Source organism: Saccopteryx leptura, chromosome 5 (genome assembly GCF_036850995.1).
Source record: "Saccopteryx leptura isolate mSacLep1 chromosome 5, mSacLep1_pri_phased_curated, whole genome shotgun sequence".
Taxonomy (NCBI): Eukaryota; Metazoa; Chordata; class Mammalia; order Chiroptera; family Emballonuridae; genus Saccopteryx; species Saccopteryx leptura.
In genome coordinates, this window is record NC_089507.1 from 162,317,419 (window position 1) to 162,344,790 (window position 27,372).

General features: G+C 42.9%; 3 protein-coding genes and 1 pseudogene across 4 annotated transcripts in view; 3 read left to right on the top strand and 1 right to left on the bottom strand.

Annotated features, from left to right (window-relative positions):
* LOC136406420 (GTPase IMAP family member 9-like) overlaps positions 1–27,372 on the top strand; it is a 421,274-nt pseudogene that overhangs the window by 179,814 nt on the left and 214,088 nt on the right.
* LOC136406411 (GTPase IMAP family member 8-like) overlaps positions 1–27,372 on the bottom strand; it is a 90,615-nt gene that overhangs the window by 16,799 nt on the left and 46,444 nt on the right. The gene's annotated exons all lie outside the window — the stretch shown is intronic.
* Positions 1–27,372, top strand: part of LOC136406404 (GTPase IMAP family member 7-like) — a 243,511-nt gene that overhangs the window by 2,363 nt on the left and 213,776 nt on the right. The gene's annotated exons all lie outside the window — the stretch shown is intronic.
* LOC136405475 (GTPase IMAP family member 7-like) lies at positions 20,817–25,411 on the top strand. Its single transcript, XM_066384919.1, has 2 exons — positions 20,817–20,947; positions 23,974–25,411. The coding sequence occupies exon 2, from the start codon at positions 24,015–24,017 to the stop codon at positions 24,867–24,869; it is 855 nt and encodes a 284-aa protein (XP_066241016.1). The 5' UTR covers positions 20,817–20,947; positions 23,974–24,014; the 3' UTR covers positions 24,870–25,411.

The window sequence follows — 27,372 nt, forward strand, 5'->3', positions numbered from 1 at the left end:
GGTAACCTCTCCATTTTTTTCTTCACTTTGCTGTGTTCACTTGATGACACACCAAGCTGTCCTCATACTGGTACAAAGAGATATATCTCCTCCCTGTTCACAGTCAGACAACACTTCCTTTGTGAATTTGCCTTTGGTATTCTACTGGTCCCTACAGACAGCCATCTGATAGGTCTCTGGTTTTTTGCTATTATAGATAATAATGCAAAAGATAGCCTTATATATAATTTTTTTCTGTATTTTTTGTCACTATAATTTAGGGCTAAATCCTAATATTGGGGATTAATAACCAAAGGGAAAATGCATGTGTACTTTTGCGAGATATTGCTAACTTTTCTGTAGGGTCTGGACTGTTGTTCTAGTCTCTCTCTATTTTTAAAGGCATCATCCTAACTTAAAATGGCCCTGGCTGTAACTAAAAACTCTCTTCTGTCCCAAATATTTTTTATTTGCCTCTGCAGATCCACACTTTAGGCTCCTTCACCTTAGGTCTTTGTCCCAGGGGGCTGATCTGTGTTAATTTCATTGTTAACAAAACTAGCGGTTCGCCACTTGGGTTGTTCTACAGTGTGTCCGTAAAGTCATGGTGCACTTTTGTCCTGTCACAGGAAAGCAACGAAAGATGATAGAAATGTAAAATCTACACCAACTAAAAGGAAAACTCTGCCAGTTTCATACCTATTCAGTGCAGTTTGATGTGGGCTCACGCACAGATTTTTGAGGGCTCCTTAGATAGCTATCCCGTATAGCCTCTACAGACTCGTCACTGACTGATGGCCTACCAGAACGAGGTTTCACCACCAAACTGCTGGTTTCCTTCAACTGCTTATCCCACCGAGTAATGTTATTCCTATGTGGTGGCGCTTCGTTATAAATGTGCCAATATTCACATTGCACTTTGGTCACGGATTTGAAATTAGCGAGCCACAGAACACACTCAACTTTTCTCTGTACCGTCCGCATCTCGACTGGCATGGCCATGGGCTGTTCCACTGTATACACGGTGTTACATCATCATCTGCACATGTGCACATGCTGCCACATCATCCTACCGAAACTGGGAGGGTTTTCCTTTTATTTGGTGCAGATTTCACATTTCTATCATCTTTTGTTGCTTTCCTGTGACTGGTCAGAAGTGCACCATGACTTTATGAACACACTGTATTTAAGACGGGAATGTGCTTGTCACAAGGGAGATTTATTTACTTGCAGCAAGTTAAGGAGACAGGATTAATATCCAAGCTTTGTCTCTCAGAAGGGAGGCTTAACACTTGCTTATATACACTATTTGGTCAATTACATTTTGATGTCTGTTTCTCATTTGGCCATACTTACCTAGGATGAGTTTTTGTTGACCTCAATATTTTTTATAGCTGGTCTGCAAAATATTCTGCTATATTTTAACATTTAACAAGAATAGCATTTAGTAAGAAGGTTCTAGACCTTGAAGCCCATGTTCGATCAAACAACATCAGCAGGATCTCTGGCTGTCTGACTTCTGCTTGGCTTCTGCCAATGGGAAGTCCAAGCAGGAGACCCCTTCTGTGAAGAAAAGCAAGGTCCGGTGTCCGTTCTCCCGCTCCTCTTCTTGTTAAGTCACCTACGACAAGCTGCAACCCTAAGCCGAACATCACACCTTCTCTACCCAACTCTTCATCTGGATTCCAGTTCTCATCCACCCCCTGGGATTGGGCAGAATTTCCTCCCTGTTACCAGCAGTGTCCCCTGTCATTTCCATGCCTTGTGTCCATACCTTGTAGGAGGCCCCTGCACTTGACTTTCCCCCAAATCCCTAATTAAGTGGCTATCTCTGTAGCTCGAATCCTGGTTGACAAATCTTAATGATGTCCTTTTTCTTTTCTCTTTCAGACACACCCTGATCTTTAGGATTCATTTTTTTTCTATTCCCTCTAGTGTTTACTGACACCAGAATTTCTCCTGTCAACTGAAACCTCTGTCATTATCCAAGCAGAATGTTTTGTGTTCATATCTGATGAGTCTGCTAATGTATGACCTTTAGTAAATCACATGAGAACACAGGTCAACATCCTGAATGACCTGACCCTCAGCCCAGGGGACTTGCTAAGTCAATAGTTTGGGTCATGGGGTTCTAGGTGGAAAATGTTCCACTGATTTTGGGAGTTGTTGCTTAACCTATCTTTTTTCTTGCATGTGACTGCATTGTTACTATGGCATCTGGGACAGCAGCTGCAAATGAGCCACCTCCATGCTAGTGAAGCCCCTGGCTGACCTCCCAGGGTGCTCTGCAGGAGGAGGGGGTGTAATGCTGGTGGTGGCCAGGCCGGTTTACACTGAATTCTGGCAGACAGTAGAGAACTACAGAGCCGGAAAGCGTTGGGCCCTCACCCGTTTATTGGAGGCTCGCACCAACCAGCAAGCGAATAAAGAAAGGAAAACCTGCTTTTCACAGTGGAGGGCAAGGGATCAGGACACTGCCCCTCCCAGTGGTGGTGGTGGCTGAAGGAATGAGGGAATCACAGCTCACATTGGTGCAATAGCAGGAGACCAAGCTGGGAGAATTGCCTGGCGGGATAGTACTCAGAGCTTTTATAGAGAGAAACACACTGGTGCTCTTTCACCTGCTCATGCACTAATTGTGCAGAGAGTGCTTGCAGCCCGGACACCAGCGAGCAAGCCTAACACAGCTGTTTTCCCCACAAGAGACCTTGGAAATTGTAAGAGCCTGTCAGCAGGGATGGAGTATTGGTGATAGATGTGCCAAGGGTCCTGAGGTCTGGGCAGTTCTTACTAAATGCCCAAATGTAACACAGTATTTTGCAAAGGAGCTCTAAACATGAGCTTCACCTGAACCACCACTGGTGGCTACAAGGAAAAAAATCAACATGTGATTAACCTAACAGTGTATATAAGCAATGGCTAAGCCTCCCTTAGGAGAGGCAGAGCTTTGGAATGTCTACTTGTCCCAGTGAAACAGAACATTTTCTTCCACCAAGAGTTGTGTCCTTGTGACCCAGACACTCTGAGCGGTAAACCCAGTTCTGTTGCATTGGGGAAGCCATGGAGAAGGAGTGAGCCCCAGCTGACCTGAAAGCTGGACCCAGGCTATGGGAGACCCCCCACCCAGAACCCACCCTGGAATGTGCAGGTGGCTTACCTTGTCCCTTCCCAGGGGCTGCTTCAAGGACACAGCCTTGAGTCAGCAATGTGTTGTTGGGACCATCTGGATGGGATATGCGACTCAGCCTGGTTAGGGTCTCTAGGTAACCTTTTCAGATCTGAGCCACCCAGACAAGCCCTATAGGTAAGTCCCCTGGCTTAGTAAACCGCCACCTACCCATCTGCAGTGGTCTGCCTCTTTCTCGGTGTCTCTCCCTGCCCTCTGTAGGGGGCTCGATTTCAGATTACTCTGGGGGGTTTCCAACCAACATATGCTTTTTAAAAAGCAGTCTCATCTCTGTTTATAAACAAATATAGAAAATGAAGTATCTGAGGCAACGGTTCTCAAATTCTTGCTTCCTGTTAATAAGCTTCTTGATTTTGTAAAATTCTTCCTAAATTGGGATTTGGAACCAATTGTCATGTTACAAAAAACTGTCAGCATCTCCTCCTCCAAGAGTTCTGAGACCTTAGCTCTGAGTCTGGGTCTCACCACTCACACGTTCCCGTTGAGGGACGACTGCTCAGCACACCTGCCCAGGGCACCCAGGTGGTTGCTGAGGTTTGGGGTGGGGGCGGATGTCAGAGGCATGGGCATGGGTTACTAGAGGGCACGAGCAAATGAATAGAATCATTATCTTGGTGGTAATGGTTTCACTGGTGGATATATATATATGCAAAAACTAATCAGTTCTCTGTTCCAATTACATGCAGTATATTATATGTCAAATATGCTTATTCATATTTTTTCCATTTCAGGTTGGGTTATTTGTCTTCCTTTTATGAATGGATTGTTAATGTTTTGTATGCATTCTGTTCCTTGTCAACTTTTTATCAAATATGTTTACAAGTTCTCTATCAGATGTGTGACTTGCAAATATTTTCTCTCAGTCCATAGCTTACTCTTATATTTATTATTTCCTTATTGCTTAACATATATTTTGCTGATTATTTTTATTCTTTTTTCTTATACCCTTTTTACTTTAATGACAATGATATTTTCCTATTATTATTTTTAAATTTATTTTTTAAATTTATTTTTTTAAACTTACATAGGTTTCAAGTGTACATATAATACATCACCTGTATATTGTATCATATGTTCACCGCCCAAAGTGACGTCTCCTTCCATCACCATACATTTGACCCCGTTTACCATTTTGTCTCTCTCCCTGCCACCTTCCCTCTGGTAACCACCACACTGTTGTCCGTGTCCATGAAGTTTTGTTTATTTGTGTTTTTGTTTGTTCATTCGTTGCTGTTTTCTATCCCGCATACGAGTGCAATCAGATGGTTCTTGTCTTTTTCCATCTGACTTACTTCACTCAGCATGATCCTTTCAAGACCCATCCATGTTGTTGCAATGGCAATATTTCATCCTCTTTAACACCTGGGTTGTATTCCAGTGTATATCTGGACCACGTCTTCTTTCTCCCGTCATCCATCGAAGGGAACTTAGGTTGTCTCCATGTCTTGGCTCCCGTGACTAATGCTGCAGTGAACGTGGGGGTGCATATATCTTTATAAATAAATGTTTTCAGATTTTTGGGTAGCTATTAAGAAGAGAAATTGTTGAGTCATAGAGTAGATCTATTCTTAATTTTTGGAGGGGCCCCCATTCTGTTTTCTATAGTGGCTGTACCAGTTTATATTCCCAGCAGCAATGTACAAGGGTTCCTTTATCTCCACAGACTCCAATACTTGTTGTTATGCTAGTGGCCGAGGACAGGAAGGTCCACACTGCATTCGGGCAGACAGTAGAGAAACTGCAGAACCAGAAAGTGTTGGGCCATTCCTGTTTAATAGAGTCTCACAACGGCAGACGAGCAAACTGGCAGGGAACGCTGCTTCTCACGGCAGATGAAGCGAATGAACAACAGTAAACAATGGCCCCTCACAGTGGTGAGCAGGCAATCCACCAACCGTCATCCACCCTGAGGACAGGCACCTGCATGTAGCCTTACATAGACTATCCACACGGGGAGCTGCCACCTGCTCACACACTAATAAGGCAAAATACAAGCGAGCAAGCCTAACACGGCTGCTTTCCCAACACTTGTTACTTGTCTTGTTGATCTTTGCAAGTGTGGGGTGGTCTCCATTGTGGTTTTGATTTGCATTTCCCTCATAACCAGTGAAGTTGAGCATGTTTCACTTAACTGTTGATCAGCTGTATGTATTTTTGGGAACAACATCTCTTGAAATCCTCTGCTCAGTTTTGAAATTGGATTGTTTCTTTATTATTGAGTTGAATATGTTCTTTACATATTTTGGATGTTAAAGCCTGTTGAAACTCATGTTTGCAAATATCTTTTGTTATTTGGTTGGTTGTCTTTTTATTTTGTGATGGTTTCTTTTGCTGAGCTGATGCTTCTTAGTTTGATATAGTCTCATTCATTTATTTTTGCTTTTGTTTACCTTGCCTTTTGGGTCAAATTTATAAATTCCTCTCTAAGACAAAGGTCATAAGCTTGTACCTATGTTTTCTTCTGTGTATTTATTATTTAAGATAAAATATTTAGGCCCTTGATGCATTTTGAGTTAACCTTGGTACATGGTCACAAATAGCATGCTAGACTAGTTTCAGTCTTTGGCACATGGCTTTCAGGGTTTTCTCACACCATTTGTGGAAGAGGCATTTTATCCTCCATTGTATGTTTTTGGCTCCCTTGTTGCAATTACTTGCCCATATATATGTGGGTTGATTTCTGGGCACTCAATTCTGTTCCATTGGTTGGTGTGTCTGTAATTCTGCCAGTACCTACTGTTGTGATTAATGTAGCTTTGTAGTATAATTTAAAGTCAAGAAATGTGATATTGTTAGGTCACCAAAGGAGGGACACACAAGGCCTGGTGAATTCTACAAGTTTATCTATGTCTCCATGAACAGGGGGGCTGAGACCCTAGTGACGTCAGCAGCGAGAGGATGACAAGCCACATCCTATACAGGACTGAGTTTGGGTATATTTCTCGCTATAGGGGAAAAGTTCTGTTACCTGTGGTGGTTAAACAATGGGGGAGGGAGGGTGGTACTGAAGTGATGGGGGCAGGAGGTGGACTGTCAGGATGCCCCAGGATCAGGCAGAAGTGAGATAATCAATCAGGATCCCTCAGGTGGAGAGTCACGGGAACTGCCCTGGCCCCTGGTCATCTAAAGCTCAACCTGACTAGTTGAGACAATTAGTTAGGGGCTTGGAACCAAACATAACAGATATCTCTGGCTTTGTTCTTTTTTTCTTCAGTGTTGCTTGGGCTCCTTGGGGTTTTTTTGTGATTTCATACATATTTGATGATTTTATTCTCTGGACAATTTCTTTAAAAAATGTCATGAGGATCTCGATGAGGATTGCATTAAATCTGTATATTGCTTTGGTTAACATGGCCACTGCAAATGGCAAGACTTTGGTTTTATTATGGCAGAATAATATTCCATATATACACACACATACACACACCAGAATTTCTTTGTGCATCTCTCCATATATGGACACTTAGGTTGTTTGCATGTCCTGGCTAATGTAAATAATGCTGCAGTGGACACAGGAGTGCAGATATCTTACCACTTAGTATTTTTGTTTTCTTCAGCTAAAAATCCAAAAGTGATATTGCTAAATCATATGGTAAGTCTATTACTAACTTTTTGAGGATCGCCATACTGTTTTCCACAGTGGCTGCTCAACGCTACAGTCCCACCAACAGTGCATAAGGGTTCTCTTTTCTCCACATCCTCACCAATACTTTTTACTTTTGTCTTTGTAATAATAGCTATCCTAACAGGTGTGGAGTGCTATCTCATTGTGGTTTTGATTTGCATTTCCCTGATGATTAGTGATGTTGAGCATCATTTTCAGGTACCTGTGGTCCATCTGTGTGTCTTCTTTGGAAAAATGTCTATTCAGGACTTCTGCCCTTTTTCAAATTAATTTTTTTTACATTAGAGTTGTATAAGTGCTTTACATAGTTAGGTGTTAGCCTCTTATCAGATATAGGGTGTGTTAATATTTTCTCCCATTCAATATGTTGCCTTTTCATTGTGTGGATGGTCTTCTTTGTTGTAAAGGAGCTTTTTTGTTTGTTGTGGTCCCATCTGTTCTGGCTTTTCTTTGGGGGTTGGATTCACAATATTATCAGCAGCCTGAGTCAAGGAACTTACTGCATCTGTTTCTGTCTAGGACTTTCATGGTCGGGTCCTATGTGCTTCAACTTCTAATCCATTTTTACTTAATTTTTATGTATGGTGTAAAATAATGGTCAACTTCTATATTTTAGCATAAGTCTGTAACCCACCACACCATTGTTGTAACACTATTTCTATACGTGATGGCCTGCTATCTAACCTATGACTACAGATCAACATCATGTTCACTCTATAATTCTAGGACCTAACTTCCAAAGAATCAGACTCTGACCTTCAGACATTCTGAATCTAGGATGTTTGCTGACCTTCAACCACTTAACTGACTTGCACGTAATCCCTTCCACAGAGCACTCTCAACCCCCTCCTTTTGATTTCTTTTTTTTTATACATAATTTTTTTAAATTTGAATGGGGTGACATCAATAAATCAGGGTACATATATTCAAAGAAAACATGTCCAAGTTATCTTGTCATTCAATTATGTTGCATACCCATCACCCAAAGTCAGAATGTCCTCTGTCTCCTTCTATCTACTTTTCTTTGTGCCCCTCCCCCTCCCCTTCCCCTCTCCTTCCTTCCCTCCTCCCCCTTCCATAACCACCACACTCTTGTCCATGTCTCTTAGTCTCGTTTTTATGTTTCACCAATGTATGGAATCATGCAGTTCTTGTTTTTTTCTGATTTACTTACTTCACTCCGTATAATGTTATCGAGATCCCACCATGTTGTTGTAAATGATCCGATGTCATCATTTCTTATGGCTTAGTAGTATACCATAGTGTATCTGTGCCACATCTTCTTTATCCAGTCTTCTATTTTTGTTTTTACAGTGATTAAAGCCTTTAAGCAAACTCTTGGCCAATACAGCAAGAATCTATAAAAGAGTAGTAATTTCTTTCTTTTGTGTTATTTTCTCTCTCCTCCCTGCTTACAAACCTGCTGCACATGACCCTTTAAGATGGCTTTTGTGTTGAGAGTCCCCTCTCAAGCTGCTGGCTCTTAAATAAACCTACTGTCCTTCTACCAGCCCTGTCTCTTCATTATTGGCTGTCAAGTGGCAGACCTTTGTGTGGTCCCAGAATGAGTGACCAGCCACAGCCTTGAACCCAATAGGGCTAACCCTCCTCGTTCTCACATTATCAGGAGGAGCAATGACTGGTCAGTGTCTCAGCAGCTTGGGGCAGGCTGACTCCATGGCAGGGGCTTCAGGGACTTCTCAGCAGCTGCCAACAGTCTCTTATCTCAGAAATGCTCCCTGCTCTCCCTCTCAATGGCATCAGCCGCCTACAGTAGCTCTATTGGAGGAAGGCAAAGATCATTAAGGGAGTTGACAGGCTCCTGGACTGAATAAGTAGAACAGGTATGCACTGTGAGTCCTCAGTCTCTGCTGTTTGGACTTTGTGCCATTTGAAGCTAAAAAAGGTGTTTCATGGTATCAATAGGTGTGAGATAAGAGTCTAAGACCAGAGGATTTGGTTTGAGAGTACTTGATTGTTTGAACTTTATATTTGCTTTGGATTTCGTTTCTATTTGACATGGGTGGCTCAGTCTCGGTTTCATCAGAACGTCTATTAGTCTGTATTTTAGATGACAATAAACTTACAGCTATAATCCAACAACTAATTAATTTAGAATTGTTTTCCAAAGGTCCATATAAATGGGACAAGAAGATCTCTTATGTACAAACTTTTATGTTGTTACAGAGCAAGTATTCTTAATCAGAAAGGATATAAATTGATGGTTTATACAGGGGGAGAGATGTCACTCCCCACCCAGACAGTAAGACTCAGAAAGGGGTTATGAAGGAATGAATCTTTTAAACACTCTTAGTCCTCCTTCTGGAGGCCACGGAGGTGCTGTGGCCCCAGGAGCAATGGGGGGTTAATGCCACCCCCACCCTGTGTGGCAGCAGGAGCAGCAGGGGAACTGCCCCAACTCCATGTGAAGAGGGAATATGGCCTTTTTAAAACTTTAGCTGCCCCGGCAGCTGGCAGCCGAACCTGGGTTTAGTATCAATCTTCAGTAGGTAATCCTCCACCTTGGTGTGTCTACTTTCCCTCAGAAGCCTGGAGGAGAGAATGGTCTTTGGTGCCTGGGTGTAGCTGCTAACGTTTGAAAATGGCTTGAATCCTAATGAGGTGACTTTCCTTTTCCCTTTTAAACACAGAAAAAAACTGCTCCAGTGCCTTTGCCCTCAGAGTGTGGGCCAGAAGCGGCAGCAGCAACACCTGAACTTCTTAGAAACCCAGGTCTCAGGTGCCGAGACCAGCCCAGCAGTGGGTGTGCACAAAAGGAAAGTGCTGCAGGACTTAAGAGAAACACACAAGACGCAACATACAGAAAAGATGGGTTCTAGGACTGAGAGCCCAGATCTCTGCAGCCTCGTCATATTTATTGGTCTCTTTGCTCATCAAGCAAATTAGCAGAGCCTAGGTCAAATTATTCTACAATGGATTCAGGTGCAGAGAAAGATGACCAACCGATACCCCTCAGGCATGTGGGAAATAGGTATAGGGATCAGCTGCTTCATATAAACAATCTTAGTAGTGCTTGCTGAGGGAGTGTTCTGACCCTGCAGGACTTGGCAATCCAAAGTCCACACCAAAGACTTGTCTCAAAGCTGCAGTTTAATCTTTCAGCCATTTCCCCACACTCAGGCTCCACCCTTCACCTACTGAATCAGAAGCTTTGTGTTTCAACAAGCCTCCTGGGGGCTCTGGTGCATGCTAGGGGTCACAAAATATGAAGAAAGACCTGAAGACTCAGCTTCTAATATGAAAAGAACTGTCCATAGGGTTTTGTCCAAAGATGACATCTTGGTAGACTTGGGTTGTTTTTTTGTTTGTTTGTTTGTTTGTTTGTTTTAAAATGGATTGTCTGTATTCTATCACTTCTGTCACTTTTCCATTTGAAGAACATGGCCTGGGTTTCATCTGCTAATAACATTTTGTACAGTAAAAGTCAAGATCCCGAGAGCTGGGAACAACCCTCCTCTTAGAGTGGAAAGGAAGAAAGGATAGAGCAATCAGATGTGTGTCCCAAATTTGATCTCTCCAGGTTAAGGAAGCAAGTATAGTAGATAATGGAGTTCTAGTCACGTCTTGGGCTGTGGTCTGGGGAACGCCTTCTGGTGGAAGATGTCACCTTATGTAATTTTGTTTCAGAGATGGGAACATTTTCATTTTTCATTTGGTTTTAGTCGTTCTCTATTGCTCTCTAGTATTTGATGTTTAACAGTATACCTAAAAAAATTTAAATGTATTTATTTATGGGGGCGGGGGGAGAGAAGAGAGAGAGAGAAAGAGAGAGATTAACTGATTATTCCACCTAGTTGTGCATTTATTGTTTTTTTTAGGTTTTTTATTTTTTATTTTTTACAGAGACAGAGAGTGAGTCAGAGAGAGGGATAGACAGGGACAGACAGACAGGAATGGAGAGAGATGAGAAGCATCAATCATTAGTTTTTCATTGCGCATTGCAACACCTTAGTTGTTCATTGATTGCTTTCCCATATGTGCCTTGACCGCGGGCCCTCAGCAGACTGAGTAACCCCTTGCTGGAGTCAGAGACCTTGGGTTCAAGCTGATAGGCTTTTGCTCAAACCAGATGAGCCCGTGCTCAAGCTGGCGAGCTGGTGGTCTCAAACCTGGGTCCTTTGCATCCCGGTTCAATGCTCTATCCACTGCGCCACCACCTGGTCAGGCCATTTATTGTTTTTCATGCATGCTTTGAGCAGGGATGGGACTGGCAAATTCAGGCTCAAGCGGGTACTGTTGGCATTCAGGGTCTGCCCTCCCTCCACTTCATTGCCTCCAGTAGGGCTTGTTATCCAAATTTTATCTGCAAAATATTTAGTCTGTTGAAAGCTGCTCTGTTATTTTTGCAACTAGACTCAAGATCTAAGGTTTAGTTCTCTCATCCTTTCCTTGGCTCATGTGAGCCAAGAGTTGAGACATTATCTGAACGTTTGGTTGGGAGCTTGTCAAAGGACTTCACCGCTGGGGATGCGTGTGAGGTAGCTCTTGATGGAGGGCTGGAGCAAACTCCCCCGCCCCTCCCCTGCCCAGCAGCACATGGCACAGCTCTGCTTACTAGCCCTTCCCTCCTTCGCCTGACAAACAATCTTGCTTCTATATAAAGGTGATGTGCCCAGGTGAAATACTAAATTGCATGGTGTTTCTTGCAGCTGGGTTAGCCATAGGACCACGAGAGATAAGCACAAGGCCTGTGGACATTTCTGGGTTGGCTTTGCGTTTATAATGCAAGTGCCATTCTCTCTCCCTCATGGTTTCTATCTCTTACTATCTGTAATTCAGACATGAGGCTGAAAGGGAAGCAGCCATCTTACCACTTTGAGGACAAAAGATACTTACAAGGAGTGTTGGACCAAGTAAGAAGAACGCAAGTTCTTGGGAGAGTTACATCAGCTCTGGACTAACTACCATAAACTCCCTTGTTGGCTCAAAACTGAACTCTGTTTGTTAAGCTGCTCCAGCAAAGTTTCTCTTTCATGCAGCCTGGCGCTCGAGCCGATGCCGAATGTGAGTCCATGACAGAAACAGCACAGACCAAAGTCAGCCAGCGAGGATCTGGAGGGCTCCGTCCGGACTGAGAAATTCACTCTAGGTCACAGGCTGCCGAGGACCAGGAGGACTTCAGAGACCTGACAGGCAAGGTACAGCACCCAGCGGAGAGACAGGCATGAGGTCTGTGAATCCCATCTTTCTCCACAAACGACGGAGACACATAATGCAGTCAACTCAAGGGGAGGACTTCAACTTAGGTGACTCTCTATGTTACCTAGGTGGAGAGACTGAGCTATCTTTTATTTTCGTGCTAGAATATGCTTTATTTATTATTATTATTATTGTTATTTATAAAATTAAATTTAATGGGGTGACATTGGTCAAGAAGACTGAGAACTCTTTAAAGGAACTCCTTACTGTGCGATTTCAAATGGGTGTACCACAAGAACTGTTAAAACGTTCAGTATGCAGTGCCTGACTATTTAGTCAGGATCACTGACCGCTTTTCCTTTAGATTGTCAAATAAAAAAAAATGGTAACATCCAACACAGGAACAGTCGTCGGGTGTGAATGAATCAAAATTGTACTGAATATTTTTGTCAGCTAGGCAAAAGAAATGTATTCTAGGCATGCTGCAGAATTTTAGTAATTAGTTTATGAGTGCCATGAAGTGAAAAGGGTTGAAAATCCTGCCTTAACAGATCATATTAGACAGTTTTAAATAAGATTAAACACTTTGTTATATTTTTTTCCCTAGAAGTAATGGATGGCCGCTAGGAAAATTATAAATATGTATATTAAGATTTTACATTTTCTCTTTCTATTTTAAATGTGCCCTGTGTTTAATTTTACCATGTAGGCTATCTGCAGTGAATCTCAGATTGTTCCACAAGGAACAATTTACTTCAAGTCTTAGGGGAGTCAATCCCATAAGCTCATTTGAATTGTTTTTCCTATAAAAGCAATGATTACTTCAAGAGAGATTTAAAATAGAATTTTAATTCTCCTATCTCATTATTCTCTCTTACAAATCCTATACCAGAGATATGATGGTTAAGAATATATATATCAATATATTCCATATAACATAGCAAGTGTGTTAGTTAATAAAACATAAACTATAGGAAATACAAGGAGATAGAATTTAGAATGCCCTAACAATAGGAGACTTTATTACACAGTTCTTAGAACAAGACCAATCAGGTAGACAAGATATAAATAAGGAGATAGAAGAACAAAACAATATAATGAAGAAAGTAGATCTCCCAGTTATTTAGAAAATATACTCTTTTTTGCAAAATAAAGAGAACATACCACTTTATTTTATTTTACTTTTTTGCAGACACACATGGATCAGTCACAAAAAACTGATCATAATAAAAAATCTTAGTAAACACCAGTGAGTTCTATAAAGTAGAAATACTATGAAGAACACTTTTGATCACAATACAATCAAACCAGGATACTTTAGAAAAATGGTTCTTCCATCTGAAAATTTAATTACCTTCTATTAAACAACTCTTATTGAAAAGGAATATACAAACTGAGACTTCAGGCTTTCTTAAAGCTCACAGTAATGAAACTACTGAATGTCAGAAGCTATAAGATTGATTTAAAATTGTGATAAGAGGAAAGATGCTTTGCTCAAATATTTTTCAAAAAAATAATACAAGAAAAATAAATTCTCAATGAAACAAAAAAACAGAAAAAATAAAATAAAGTAAGTCAAAAGAAAGTACAATATGCAATACAAAAAATAATGCAATAGAGTATTTTAAAAACCTACAAACTACCTAATTAATAAATAAAAATACTGGTTTATTTATTAAAAATAATTAGACAAATTACTAATTAAGTTGTCCAAGAAAAAAGAGAAAGAGCAAAAATAAAATTTTCAAAATGACAAGAAATAATCATTGAAATAGAAGTAATTTTTTTAAATTTAAAATCTCTTTGCAAATAAATTTGAAAACCTGGATGAAATAAACCATTTCTAAGAGTAATACAGATGACCAAAATTGTCCCTAATACAGAGAGGACGTTTATTTTTGTTTTTTGTTTTTTTTTTAATTTTTTTTCTGAAGCTGGAAATGGGGAGAGACAGTCAGACAGACTCCCACATGTGCCCGACCGGGATCCACCCGGCACACCCACCAGGGGCGACGCTCTGCCCACCAGGAGGCGATGCTCTGCCCCTTCGGGGCGTCGCTCTGCCACAACCAGAGCCACTCTAGCGCCTGGGGCAGAGGCCAAGGAGCCATCCCCAGCACCCGGGCCATCTTTGCTCCAATGGAGCCTTGGCTGTGGGAGGGGAAGAGAGAGACAGAGAGGAAGGAGGGGTGGGGGTGGAGAAGCAAATGGGTGCTTCTCCTATGTGCCCTGGCCGGGAATTGAACCCAGGTCCCCCGCACGCCAGGCCGACGCTCCACCGCTGAGCCCACCGGCCAGGGCCCAGAGAGGAAGTTTAAATAAAACCATTTACATAGAAGAAATAGAGAAAGATATTAAGGAGCCACACAACAGAGTAGGCACCAGGGCTAGATGGTTTTTTGTGGAAATTCTTCCAAACTCTCGAAAAACAGACAGATCCAGTGCTCTTTAAATAGTTCCAGAGCTGGCCCTGGCAGTTTCGATCATTGGTAGAGTGTTGGCATGGGTGTGGATGTCCCAGGTTCAATTTCCAGTCAGGACACATAGGAGAAACGCCCAACTGCTTCTCTACCCTTTTCTCTCTCTCTCTCTCTCTCTCTCTTTCTCTCTGTCTTCTACTCCCTCAGCCATGGGTCTATTGGTTCCAGTGTGTTGGCCTCAAGCACTGAGAATGGCTCCATGGCCTCTGCCTCAAGCACTAAAAATAGCTCGGATGCGAAGAAAAGGCCCCAGATGAGCAAAGTATTGTTCTGTACGAGGCTTCCTGGGTGGATCCTGGTAGGGGTGCTTGTAGCAGTCTGTCTATCTAACTCCCCTCCTCTCATTTAATAAAAAATTTGTTTCAGAGCATGGAAAATGAAGAGAAACTTTCTTATTGCCTTTTCAAAGCAAATATAACATTAATAACCTAAGCCCAATATTGACAGTATGAAAAGATAACTCTAAAGACCAATATCTTTCATGACTGTCAATACAAAAGTACTAAATAATACATTAGCAAATACACTCCAAAACCACATGAAGACTGTGATACATCATAATCAAGTGAAACTCAAAATAGAAATGAAAATACTGGTTTCATATGAGGAAATTTACTAACATCATTCACTTCTTAATAGATTTAAGGAGAAAGAATTATAAAACTATTCAGAAAGATGATTTGTAAAAACAGCCTTGACAAAATTCAATTGCCATTCATTAGAAAAACTCTCAAGAAAATAGTGATTGGGGTATAGTTGCTTAAGTAGACACACACAGTGATTCACACCATATTCTCCTATTATCTAGTATCTCAGTTACTTAACGGGAAACAAGAGGCTTAAACAGGAACATAGCAAGCATGCCCATCCACTCCTGTTCAACATAATAATACAGATTTTAGCCCAATGCAATTAGACAAGAGAAATCAATTAGTGGCATAAGAATAAATAAAGAGGTGATAAAGAACCGTGGTCCATGCATAAGATGGAATTCTAATTGTCAATAAAAGAGAACAGCTACTGACACAAGGAACTTGAATGATTCTCAAAATCATTATGCTACATGAAAGAAACCAGTCCCAATAGGGACTTGGTTATACTTTCTCTAGATTCTCAGTGTCTGGTATAAAATCTTCCACCAGATTCAAACAAACACTCACTGTTAATGAATAGATGAATAGGTAAAAACTCCCAACACTCTTCAGAGAAGGGAACATGCCTCATTCTTCTGTTGTCTTAATCACAATGCATGGTACTTACCCAGCACCCTCCTTGTCTGCCTCTGCCGTGGAGATAAATGGGCAACCCTGTTCTCAGGGTATTTCACATGAGCCTCTCATCTCACTGCTTCCCAAGAGCAGAACCTCTACTTTGCCTCATCTATGCAGCATGAACCCGAATGCTAGGGTAAGAATAATTGAGTGCATGGACACAGAAAATAACCACAAAGAAGATAAAGACTTTTTTTTCACACTAAATGTATATTCACTTTTTCTTTAAGGTATGTGTGGCTCTTTGGTTAAATATGTGCTCCTAGAAGCTACTGATGCAATAGGATGTTAAATTCCAACCTCAGGATTCAGTCTGAAAGTCCAAAGATGAAAATGGACACCCCTGCACCGTGTCCTGCAGAGAGAAACCAAACCTGGCTCACTGTGAGGGCTGTTTCTGAAGGAATCCTGAGCTGCTTCCTGTGCTGCTTCTCTTATCCTGGAGCCTGTGCTCACGTGTGCTAAATGTACAGTCTAATCTCACCTATGTTTGGGGAAATAAAGGAGAGGTGTATGTGCTATTGGGGACAACTTGGTGTGGGGCGTGGACAGGCCACTTTCAAGAGAGTAGAGCAAGGACACTTGGCGTGTGACCACCAGGACATGCTTGTAGCACATGGCAATGTGCTCTGTGAAGTCCTAGGAAGAATGATGGTAGAAGAACCCAGTGGTAAAGGGGCAGATTAACTACTGTTATCCATGTATTAAAGGGATGTGTTTTAACCAGGAACCCACAAAGGTCTCAGAAACATTTGTCACACATAATTTCTATCAGCACATCATGAATGACTCCCTGGAGAATGTGGTTTGAAGAGCAGAGTTAAGAATGTGGTTCCAACTTTCAGGGAAAAAGAAAGGAGACATCTTAGGGTATAGATGAAATGAAACTCCAAAATTAACTTGAACTTCTACCAAAAATTGAAATTCATACCTGTGTTCTTTTTTTTTATTTTATTTCAGAGACAGAGAGAGAGTCAGAGAGAGGGATAGACAGGGACAGACAGGAATGGAGAGAGATGGGAAGCATCAATCATTAGTTTTTTGTTGCACATTGTGACACCTTAGTTGTTCATTGATTGCTTTCTCATATGTGCTTTGACCACGGGCCTTCAGCAGACGGAGTAACCCCTTGCTCGAGCCAGCGACCTTGGGTCCAAGCTGGTGAGCTTTTGCTCAAACCAGGTGAGCCTATGCTCAAGCTGGCTACCTCTGGGTCTCGAACCTGGGTCCTTCTGCATCCCAGTCTGTTGCTCTATCCACTGCACCACCATCTGGTCAGGGCATACCTGTGTTCTTGGCAGCGGGAGCAGCAGGGGAACTGCCCCAACTCCATGTGAAGGGGGAATCTGGCACTTTAAAAACTCAAGTGTCTGGCCCTGGCTCTATCCACTGAGCCAGTGGCCAGGGCCTCTGGTATCCAATTTGTTATCTGTGACTGTTGAAAAGACTCAGTTCAGAATCTTCTGGCGGCAGGAAAGGGCTGTGTCTCCCGATTTCCCCCAGCTGGGTGTCCTAGCTGTGTGCGGCTGCTGCCTGTTCTCTCGGTTGTTTGATTATTTCAGTCTCTCTCCATCTCAGCATGTTGGCTGAGAAAAGACATTTTTGGGGGTGCTTCTCTTTCTGCAGCATTTGGCCTCATCCTTCCTGTCATCTTGGGGCTGCGTTTGAGGTTGACTTACAATTTTAAAAAAAGTTTTATGAAGTGAGAGGTGGGAAGGCAGGCAGACAGACTCCCACATATGCCCTGACTGGAATCCACCCAGCAAGCCCCCTCAGAGGAATGCTCAGTCCATCTGGGGCTACTGCTCCATTGCTCAGCAACTGAGCTATTTCAGCGCCTGAGGCAGAGGCTATGGAACCATCCTCAGCACCTGGGGCCAAATTGCTCGAATCATTCTAACCATGTCTGTGGGATAGGACAAGAGAGAGATAGAGAGAGAGAGAGAAAGAGAGAGAAAAGGAGATGGGGAAGTAAAGGCAGAGGGGAAGGGAAAGAGAAGCAGATGGTCACGTCTCCTGTATGGCCGGACCAGGGATTGAACCCAAAACTTCCACACGCTCGACCAAAGCTCTGCTGCTGAGCCAACTGGCAAGGGCCAAGTTCTGTGTATTTTAATGCATGAAAGCTTGTATTGCCTTAATTTTTAAGTGATAATGCCCTCCTATAATTTTTACATAATACTATTATTATCTTTTTAAATTCTATTGATTTGGATGACATTAATTAATAACACTATATAGGTTTTGATTGTACAGTTGTATGACACATCGTCTGTCCATTTCAAAATGTGCACACTACCCACAGTCAGGTCATCTGCAATCTCCATATATTTGACCTCCTTTCCCCTTATGTCCCCCTTCCCTCCGTCCAGCTGCTAACCAGCACACAGTAGGCTGTGTCTATGAGCATTTGTAAAACTGGTCCCTCTTCTTTGTGTGTTTGGTATTCTGTGGGATGGTGAGCTTTCTCTTTCGTGGGGAGCCTGGTCACGCTCTCAGGCAGGGGTGGTCTCAGGACCCACTGAGCTCGCACTAGTCTGGTGGTCTGCCCGCTCCCCTGAAAAGTTCATGAGCTCTTCAGTACCTCTGTCTCTATCAAAACAATAGAATTTTTAAAATTTTTGTTGTGATGTTGTGTGTGTGTATATATATATATATATATATATATATATATATATATTTTTTTTTTTTGAAGCTGGAAACGGGGAGAGACAGTCAGACAGACTCCCGCATGCGCCCGACCAGGATCCACCCGGCACGCCCACCAGGGGCGATGCTCTGCCCACCAGGGGGCGATGCTCTGCCCCTCCCGGGTGTCGCTCTGCCGCAACCAGAGCCACTCTAGCGCCTGGGGCAGAGGCCAAGGAGCCATCCCCAGCGCCCGGGCCATCTTTGCTCCAATGGAGCCTTGGCTGTGGGAGGGGAAGAGAGAGACAGAGAAGAAGGAGGGGGGGGGGTGGAGAAGCAAATAGGCGCTTCTCCTATGTGCCCTGGTCGGAAATCGAACCCAGGTCCCCCGCACGCCAGGCCAACGCTCTACCGCTGAGCCAACCGGCCAGGGTATGTTGTGTATATTTTTGACAACCACTAAATTCTTCTGTAAAGGGTCTGAGTTCAAAAAGGGTCAGGGCAGAGCAGATGCGGTGTGGGGTTCTGGTGCTCCTGGGAGCCCAGGGCTGCAAGAAGTTGATGAGAAATGGGATCAGGCAGAGCTCAGAACGTCTCTCTGCGACACCCTTCCCCCTTCGCTCATCACCGAGGCCTCTACGGTTTACTGGGGGCAGGTGTGAGGTGAGGGTGGGAAGGCCATATTCTGGTAAATGTGCCTGAATGCAGAAGGGGTAACTTCTGGGTGGTTGTGAGGATGCAACATGAGAAGACCAAAGAAAAGTTGGAGGAGAGGACAGAGATGTTATGTGAGATTCCAGGTTACAGTAAACTTCATAGGTGTGTGACTCCTAGGGCTGCACAGGGCTCTGTGCTTGGAGGGGCCCCTACTTGTTTTAATGCTCTGTAATATCATCGTGAACTCCTCCATTATTTTTGATCATACTGTCTGGTATTTTCCTTTTGAGCCCAACCTTATGAATTTCTTATTTTGTTCTGAACTGTTTCTTTATTGGAAGTTAAAAAACTATTACTTAGTGTCCTTCAGGTTGAGATAAGTTCTTAACATCAATAACTGATCCAGTGATTTGGTCATTAACACCATCATTTCCAAAGCTAGCTGCTTCCATCCATGGGTACGCATCCTATAGTCCACTGCTTCCGGCTACATCTGGTCCTCTTCATAGCCACCCTCAAGCTTAAGCACTGACTGATCAAATTTCTCAATCCAGTGGACCAAAATGTATAATAAAACCCACATTATTGACTGGTGATGCAACAGACAACTAGAACATCTTGTCAACTGTGATCACTGTGAGAGCCTGATTGTAACCTGAAAAAAATTTCCAGAGCCTGTTGATCCACCCCCTGGGAAAATCTCAATAAGCTGCCTGTCTGGCCTGTGGTGGGAGGTGGTAGGAAGGGCGGGAGGGAAAGGTGCCTGCTGACTTGTCGGTCATGCCGACTTTCAAGCTTGCAAGAGCCCTATGGAAATAACCAGAGACGCTGTGTGGTCACTGGAAGACTTTCCTCTAGTCTCCTCTTCCTCTTTCCCCCTGGCTCCCAATACAGTGGTGCCTTGAGATACGAGTTTAATTCGTTCTCTAACCGAGCTCATAAGTCAGTCAACTCGTATATCAAACAAATTTCTCCCATTTAAAATAACTAAAATAGATTTAATCCGTTCCAGCCCTGTGAAACATCCTCAAACCATCCTAAATTATGAAAAAAGACATGTTTTAAATTAAGAAACACACATGTATACTTTACCAATGCATAACAAAATATATGAAATAAAAGAAAAAATGTTATTTAGTACTGTATTCTTACCTTGGAGACTGACGAGTGCAGCTATCAGAGGTGAATGGCAGAGGAGCAGGGAAGGAGGAAGGGATTTAGGCACTGTAGTCATGTAAACTAAAACTGCACTTTCTTAACACTAAATGTAAACTAAAACTGCATTTTCTTTACTTTAAACAAAACTAAAACTGCACTTTCTTTACTTAAAATGAAACCACAAAAACTTAATTGTAAAAAAAAATGCACTTTCTCACTTTTAAACTTAACCTAAGCTTAACATTACATACTGTAGTTTAGATGCCTTTGGCTTTGTACCTGGGTCTTGATAATTAATCAATGGGTTACTTGAGACCTTCCTGAAAGACCACACTCAAATCCCATATCATATAGTCACTAGCAAGCACTCCGAAGATACACCGAGTCGCATTCCCGACTCTCTTCTCTGAGAATCCCCTGCAGTCTCCCACAGCACCAGGGAACACGACCAGACACTGTGCCTGGCTTTCTGGGCAAGACTTAGTTCATTCAATAAGGGCTTCTTGGATCCATCATATAACCCAAAAACTGAAGATAGCTTTGGAAAATTCGGTGCCAGAGCAGGCACACAAAGAAAAAGTTTTCAACTTGGTAAAACTGAAGCAGCCAGCAGGTTATGGGGCAATATTTCTGTCTCTTTAAAGGCGAACATTCCCCACGGACCCCACCCACTCTGAGTTTCCTGGCTCAGTGGTTTCAGAGGCTCAAGCACTTTCTCTTCACTCACAGTTACAGCATAAGAACCAGCTCAGAGGACTACTTTGGAGAAAACCTGAGAGCTCCTCAACCTGTTGAATAGAAGGTGAGCCTGGCTGAGAGGGGCCTTGAGGACAGAGCTGTGAGGGCAGGAGGTCCAGGGAGTGAGCAGGGGTGGGTCTGGTCAGGAAAGGGACAAGGGACTGCCCTGCAGGAGAGCAGGGAGATGCTGTGAGAGTGGCCATTGCAGAAGACTGGGAGGGAAGTAAGGAGCGTTATTAGCACAATGCTATATGTCACATGTTTATTTATTTACTTTTAAATTTTTCTTGATTTTAGAAAGAAGGGTAGGGAGAGAGAGAAAGAGATATAGATAGATAGATAGATAGATAGATAGATAGATAGATAGATAGAAGAATGATTGATTTATTGCTCCACTTATTTGTGCATTCATTGGTTGATTCTTGTATGTCCCTCACCTGGGATCAAACCTGCAACCTTGGCATATATGAGCAGTGCTCTAACCAACAGGCCCCCCAGCCAGAGCACATCTAATACTTAACAGGACACATGTGTTCTGACTGGTGCATCTCATGCATTTGCTGTTGTTACAGGGATGCCTGATAATCCTTCCTTGTTCCTTGATAGGATATTAGTGTCCCCACAGCAGGAAATTAATGTCCCCAAGGCAGGTTTTTTTCAGCTCAAAGACAATTTAGAGATTTCCTAGTCTAAACCCCTCTCCTCACTGAAGAAGAAGCCGGATCCCAAGGTGAGCAGGGACTCTCCAGGGGTACCCTCGTGTCTGATGGCAGAGGACATATAGAATGTGGTTTGTGGAATCCTTTCCATGATTTAGCAGAGAGAGGCTGTGACCCCAGTAGTGTGACGTATGAGGTGGGGAGGGGTGCCCTGGGGGAGGACAGGCCATTCTGGAGAAACAGTGCATGAGAAACCCTCCTGGGAACTCCCTGGGTACAGGCTTCCTGCCAGTTCTCCACTCAGCAAGAGTGTGGATCCCTTCCCTGGCCTCTCTCCATCTACCTCTGATTTGATGGGATTTTAGAATCACAGGCCTGAGAAGACACCAGGAAGAGGCCCCGTGTGCAGTGGTTAGGAGGGGATGTGCTGGTCAGACAGACTTGTAATTGGATTTCTGCTCTGCCCGGTACCTGTTAGCACTGTGACTTTGGGCAAGTATCTCAGCGTTTCCAGAACACATCAATGTCCTCACTTAAAAAGGGACAATATTTTTTTTCAATCTTAAGAGCTAAGATTTTTTTTTAAATTTTATTTAGAAAATGAAACTTAACAGGGTGACATCAATCAAAAAGAATACATAGCTTTTAGGTGAGCAGCTATATAGTGTTTGAACTGTTGATTGTCTTGTGTGCCCATCACCCAAAGACAAATCATTCTCTGTCACCGTCTATTTGTCATATGTGTGATATTTTTTTTTTTTTTTTTTTTTTCATTTTTCTGAAGCTGGAAACAGGGAGAGACAGTCAGACAGACTCCCGCATGCGCCCGACCGGGATCCACCCGGCACGCCCACCATGGGGAGGCGCTCTGCCCACCAGGGGGCGATGCTCTGCCCATCCTGGGCGTCGCCATATTGCGACCAGAGCCACTCTAGCGCCTGAGGCAGAGGCCAAGGAGCCATCCCCAGCGCCCGGGCCATCTCTGCTCCAATGGAGCCTTGGCTGCGGGAGGGGAAGAGAGAGACAGAGAGGAAAGCGCGGCGGAGGGGTGGAGAAGCAAATGGGCGCTTCTCCTGTGTGCCCTGGCCGGGAATCGAACCCGGGTCCTCCGCACGCTAGGCCGACGCTCTACCGCTGAGCTAACCGGCCAGGGATATGTGTGATATTTTTATGTAACCACACTTACTAGTCCTTTTCCTCATCTATTTCAATTCTTAGAAATATCTTCCCTAACACCAGCTTACAAAGAGATTAACCATGTTTGTTTTATTATTTATATAGATTAGATTTTACATGTAAACTTCTCATCTGCATGGCAGTTGAGTGGCGTGAGGCACAGGTGCCGTCTTATCTTTTCTATGTGGTTCCAGGGTTATCCCACAGTCACTCTACTAACCGTCTTTGTCCTTATGGATGTGAGATGCTGCCCTCGGAATCTGTAACAAAATGCAATAGAAGTGACTATAAGTGCATATATTATAATATGATTAACTTGGTCTATTTTAGAATTTTCAGTTTTCATTTCTCTGATCTCTTCATTCGTGAGCCAACATTGTTCTGCTGTAATTACAGAAACTATGATGTGTGACTCCTGGTGGACCTAGTCCAACTTCCTTGTATTTTTTCTTGATGGTGCCAGATAATTTTCTGTTTTCTTCATTCCAATGATCTTTGCAACCCATTGTTTTAACTTTAGGACCCACTATTTAACTTTGTAACCTACTATTTATCACCTGCAGGGAAAAAAAATTGATGGCAAAAAAACCTTTAATTTAGGTTATATAAAGTCATGTTAGGAAAGAATCCATTGATTTCAATCTTATAAAATACTTTCAACATGAGTCAGTGTTGAATTCAGGCAATAGTCTTTTCTAAATGTAGGTAATTTTCTTCCTCATCTATTAATGTGGGATGTGTTGTCACAACCAACTTTCTCATTTTGAACCATCCTAGTATATCTAAAAGAAGTCACATTTAATTGTGGTGTATTACATTACTTGATATTCCATAAATTATTTAGGATTTCGGTATTAATATTTCCAAATGAGATATGAGTGTAGCTTTATTTATTGGTGAAATCTTTGTTAGTTTCTGAGACCAATATTGTACTTGATTCATAGAGATAATTTTAAGTTTCTATTCTTTCTTATATGAGCAGGATAAGCCTAAGTGGTTCTCAGATGATCAGATATTTAAAGGTTAGATGAGTACCCTCCCCTTCGAAAATACCTACATCTTGTGTTCCTTTGTGGGAAAACGCTACTTTATTATTTCTTCCACAGTAACTGAGCTGTGTCATCTCTGCTCTCACTGGGGTCAATGTCAAAGACTATTACATATTTTCTGGGAGGAAAGAATGAAGAAAAAAGGTTTAGGAATGGTGCCCACTTACATAAGTTGACCACTTCCCCCTTTCCTTTCCTTCCTTAAGGTCTTGTGGGCACCTACACCCCAGAGCCTCTTGACAAGAACATGGCTGGCGATCAGGACAACACTCTGAGGATTGTCCTGGTGGGAAAAACAGGGAATGGGAAAAGTGCGACAGCAAACAGCATCCTTGGGAGAAGTGAATTTGATTCTAGAATTGCTGCCCAAGCTGTTACCAAGAAGTGTCAGGCAGCAACGCAGAACTGGAAGGGGAGGAACCTTCTTGTCGTGGACACCCCAGGGCTCTTCGACACTAAGGAGACATTGATAAAAACCTGTAAGGAAATCAGCCGGTGTGTCATTCAGTCCTCACCTGGGCCTCATGCCATCCTCCTGGTTGTGCAGCTGAACCGCTTCACAAAGGAAGAGTACAAAACAATTGCATTGATCAAGCATATCTTTGGGGAGGCAGCCATGAAGTACATGATTGTCTTGTTCACGCGCAAAGATAATTTGGGGGAAGATCAGCAGCTCAGTGAGTTTATAGAAGAGGCAGACGTGGACCTAAGAAACATCATCCAGGAGTGTGGGAACCGCTGCTGTGCCTTTAATAACTGCCCAAGTGCAGACAAGGCTGAGAGGGAAGGTCAAGTGCAGGAGCTGATGGAGCTGATAGAGAAGATGGTGCAGGAGAATGGGAGGACAAACTTCTCTGACGCCGTATACAAAGACATAGAGGAGAAGCTTAGACATCAGGTACATGCCTTGGAGATAATTTATACTTATGAATTAGTGAAGGAAATTAAACTAGTAAAAGGGCTAAATATATCAGAGCAAGAAAAGGAGGAAAAAATAAAATCTCTAAACATGAAATATGATGAACGCATTAAAAATATATATGAAGAAGCTGGAAGAAATACATTTAAAGAACCAGTAAGTGGTTTTTGCACTATACTTTAAAATATATGGGATGCATTTGGGAAATAAGGTAAACTTTATTTTTTTCTTCTTAATTTACTACGATTTGTTAATATACTAAGTTGTATTTTCAGAAGACGGCCATAACCCTATACTAAACCTACCTATTCTTATAATCTGAGCTTTTTACTCCTTCTGTTGCATCTGTATCCCCTGCCTGTCAATTCGATGAGCTTTGTGACTGTTTTCATAAATAATGGATGGTTGTAGTTTCTGAGGTGGGAATAGGGACAAGGCCTCCTTGCTCTCTTGGGGCACTTGCCCTTGGAACTTGGCCACCATGTTGTGAGGAAGCCCACGTGGCCCGTGGAGGGGTCCCATAAAGAGGACTTGGAGTCTCTGGCCCACTCCCCCTGCTGCTCTTACATCAGCCAGCAGAGCCTACATAGGCGCCCTGCACAGGAGGCAACATGGACATGGGTTCTCCCGCTGCCAACTGAGCGCTGCAGATGGAGCCACAGCGAGCAAAGAGGAGCCGCCTATCACGTCCTGCTCCGCCCCCAGAACCTGTGAAAATAAATGCTTGTTGTTTTCACCAGGAAGCTTTGGGGTGGTTTGTTACACAGTGATAGCTAACCTGAAGCATCTTTCCCACTCATTCCCCACCCATCCCCACAATGCCAACAAACTTAAGAAGTGACAATACTGGCATACTCTGGCAATAGTATCTCACTGAGTTCGCAGACTCAATTTAGGAAGATTCAGATAAGAACTCCTGCACACGCCTAGCGTTAGCACCACTGCTGATGCACATGGTTTCAGTCCGCGTCTCTGAGCGCTGTGTTAGGGAAGCAGCCGGCTTCTCCAGCAAGAGGGTGTGTGGTCCACGGAGGCCTGGAAGTTGCTAAATATTCTTACTGTTTTTCTCTCTTTTCTTTTTTAAGGCACCATCCTAAGTAAAATGGCCTTGAGTATAACTTAAAACTCTCTTCTGTGCCAAATATTTTTCATTTGCCTCTTCAGATCCACACTTACCCTCCTTCACCTTAGCTCTGTGTCCCTGGGGGTGATGTATGTGGATCTCATTGTTAACAAACTCACGGGGTTTGACACTTGGGTTGTGCTATTCAAAACAAGATGTGGTTGTCATATGTGAGTTTCATTTACTTGCAGCAAGGTAAAGAGACAGGATTCATATTTAAGCTCTGTGTCTTCTACAGGAGGCTTAGACCTTGCTTATACACAGTATTTGGTCAATTACATGTTGATGTCTTGTTTCTCAGTTGGCCATACTTACCCAGGATGAGTTCTTGTCAACCTCAGTCTTTTTTATAGCTGGTCTGCAAAATACTGTGTTATATTTTAACATTTAGCAGGACTAGCGGTTAGAAAGAATGTTGTGAACCTAGAGGCCCATTTCCGATCTGACAACATCAGTGGGATCTCTGGCTGTCTCACTTCTGCTTGGCTTCTGCTAATGTGTATTCCAAGCAGGAGATCCCTTCAGACAGAAAAACAAGGTCCGGTGTCTGTTCTCCCGCCCCTCTCCCTGTAAGGTCACCTACGACAAGCTGCAACCCTAAGCTGAACATCACACCTTGTCTACCCAACTCTCCATCAGGATTCCAGTTTTCATCCACTTCCTGGGGTTAGGGAGCAATTTCCTCACTGTTACCAGCAGTGTCCCTTGTCATTTCCATGTCCTGTATGCACAGCTTGTTGGAGGCCTCTGCACTTGACTTTCCCCCAAGTTCCTAATTAAGTGGCCATCCCTGCTGCAATAATCCTCATGGATATATTTAAATGATACCCACTTTCTTTGATACTAATTATGTGCCCAGTATTTCCCTGGGTAAGCCCCTGACCATCTCAGATGTGTGTGTGTGTCTGTGTGTCGTTAGTGGGCATAATTGGTTTCATTGTTGAAAGAACAGGGGCAGCCAGCATGCAGTGAAGTCACCCACATGTGAAGAATACACTGACCTCTCGGTGCTCAGAAGGAGAACCGGAAATGCCAACGAAGGCCACAAAAAGTACTAGGAAGAGAGGAAGGACTTCAGAGAAGAGAGATGACCTTGAATAAACATATGAGTTTAAAAGAGCAGTCTCTCTCATCTGCTTATAAATAAATATAAAAAAATAAATATCTAAGTGAGAGGGTTTGAGGCAGGGGTCAGAAAACTTTTTGTCTGAGAGAGCCAAAAAATTTGGTGTTGTCCTGGAGGACAGTTGTGATTGACTCCAGCTACCCGCAACCATGAACATGAGCAGTAGGAAATGAATGGATAGTAATACTTGAGAATGTTTTATATTTTTAACGGTATTATTTTTTTATTAAAGATTTGTCTGTGAGCCAGATGCAGCCAATCAAAAGAGCCACATCTGGCTCATGAGCCATAGGTTCCCGACCCCTGGTTTGGGATATTGGTTTTGTGTTTCAGGGATGTGGCACAAAAAGGTCAGAGAGGAGATGGTAACACTTATTCTGTGACACTGAGGAAGTTTTGGGACCTAATTTTTCCAGGGTGATTCTATATTGGTGACC

What these genes read in the sequence shown, in the direction of transcription:
- LOC136405475 (XM_066384919.1), top strand. Translation starts at nt 24,015, where the DNA reads ATGGCTGGCGATCAGGACAACACTCTGAGGATTGTCCTGGTGGGAAAA.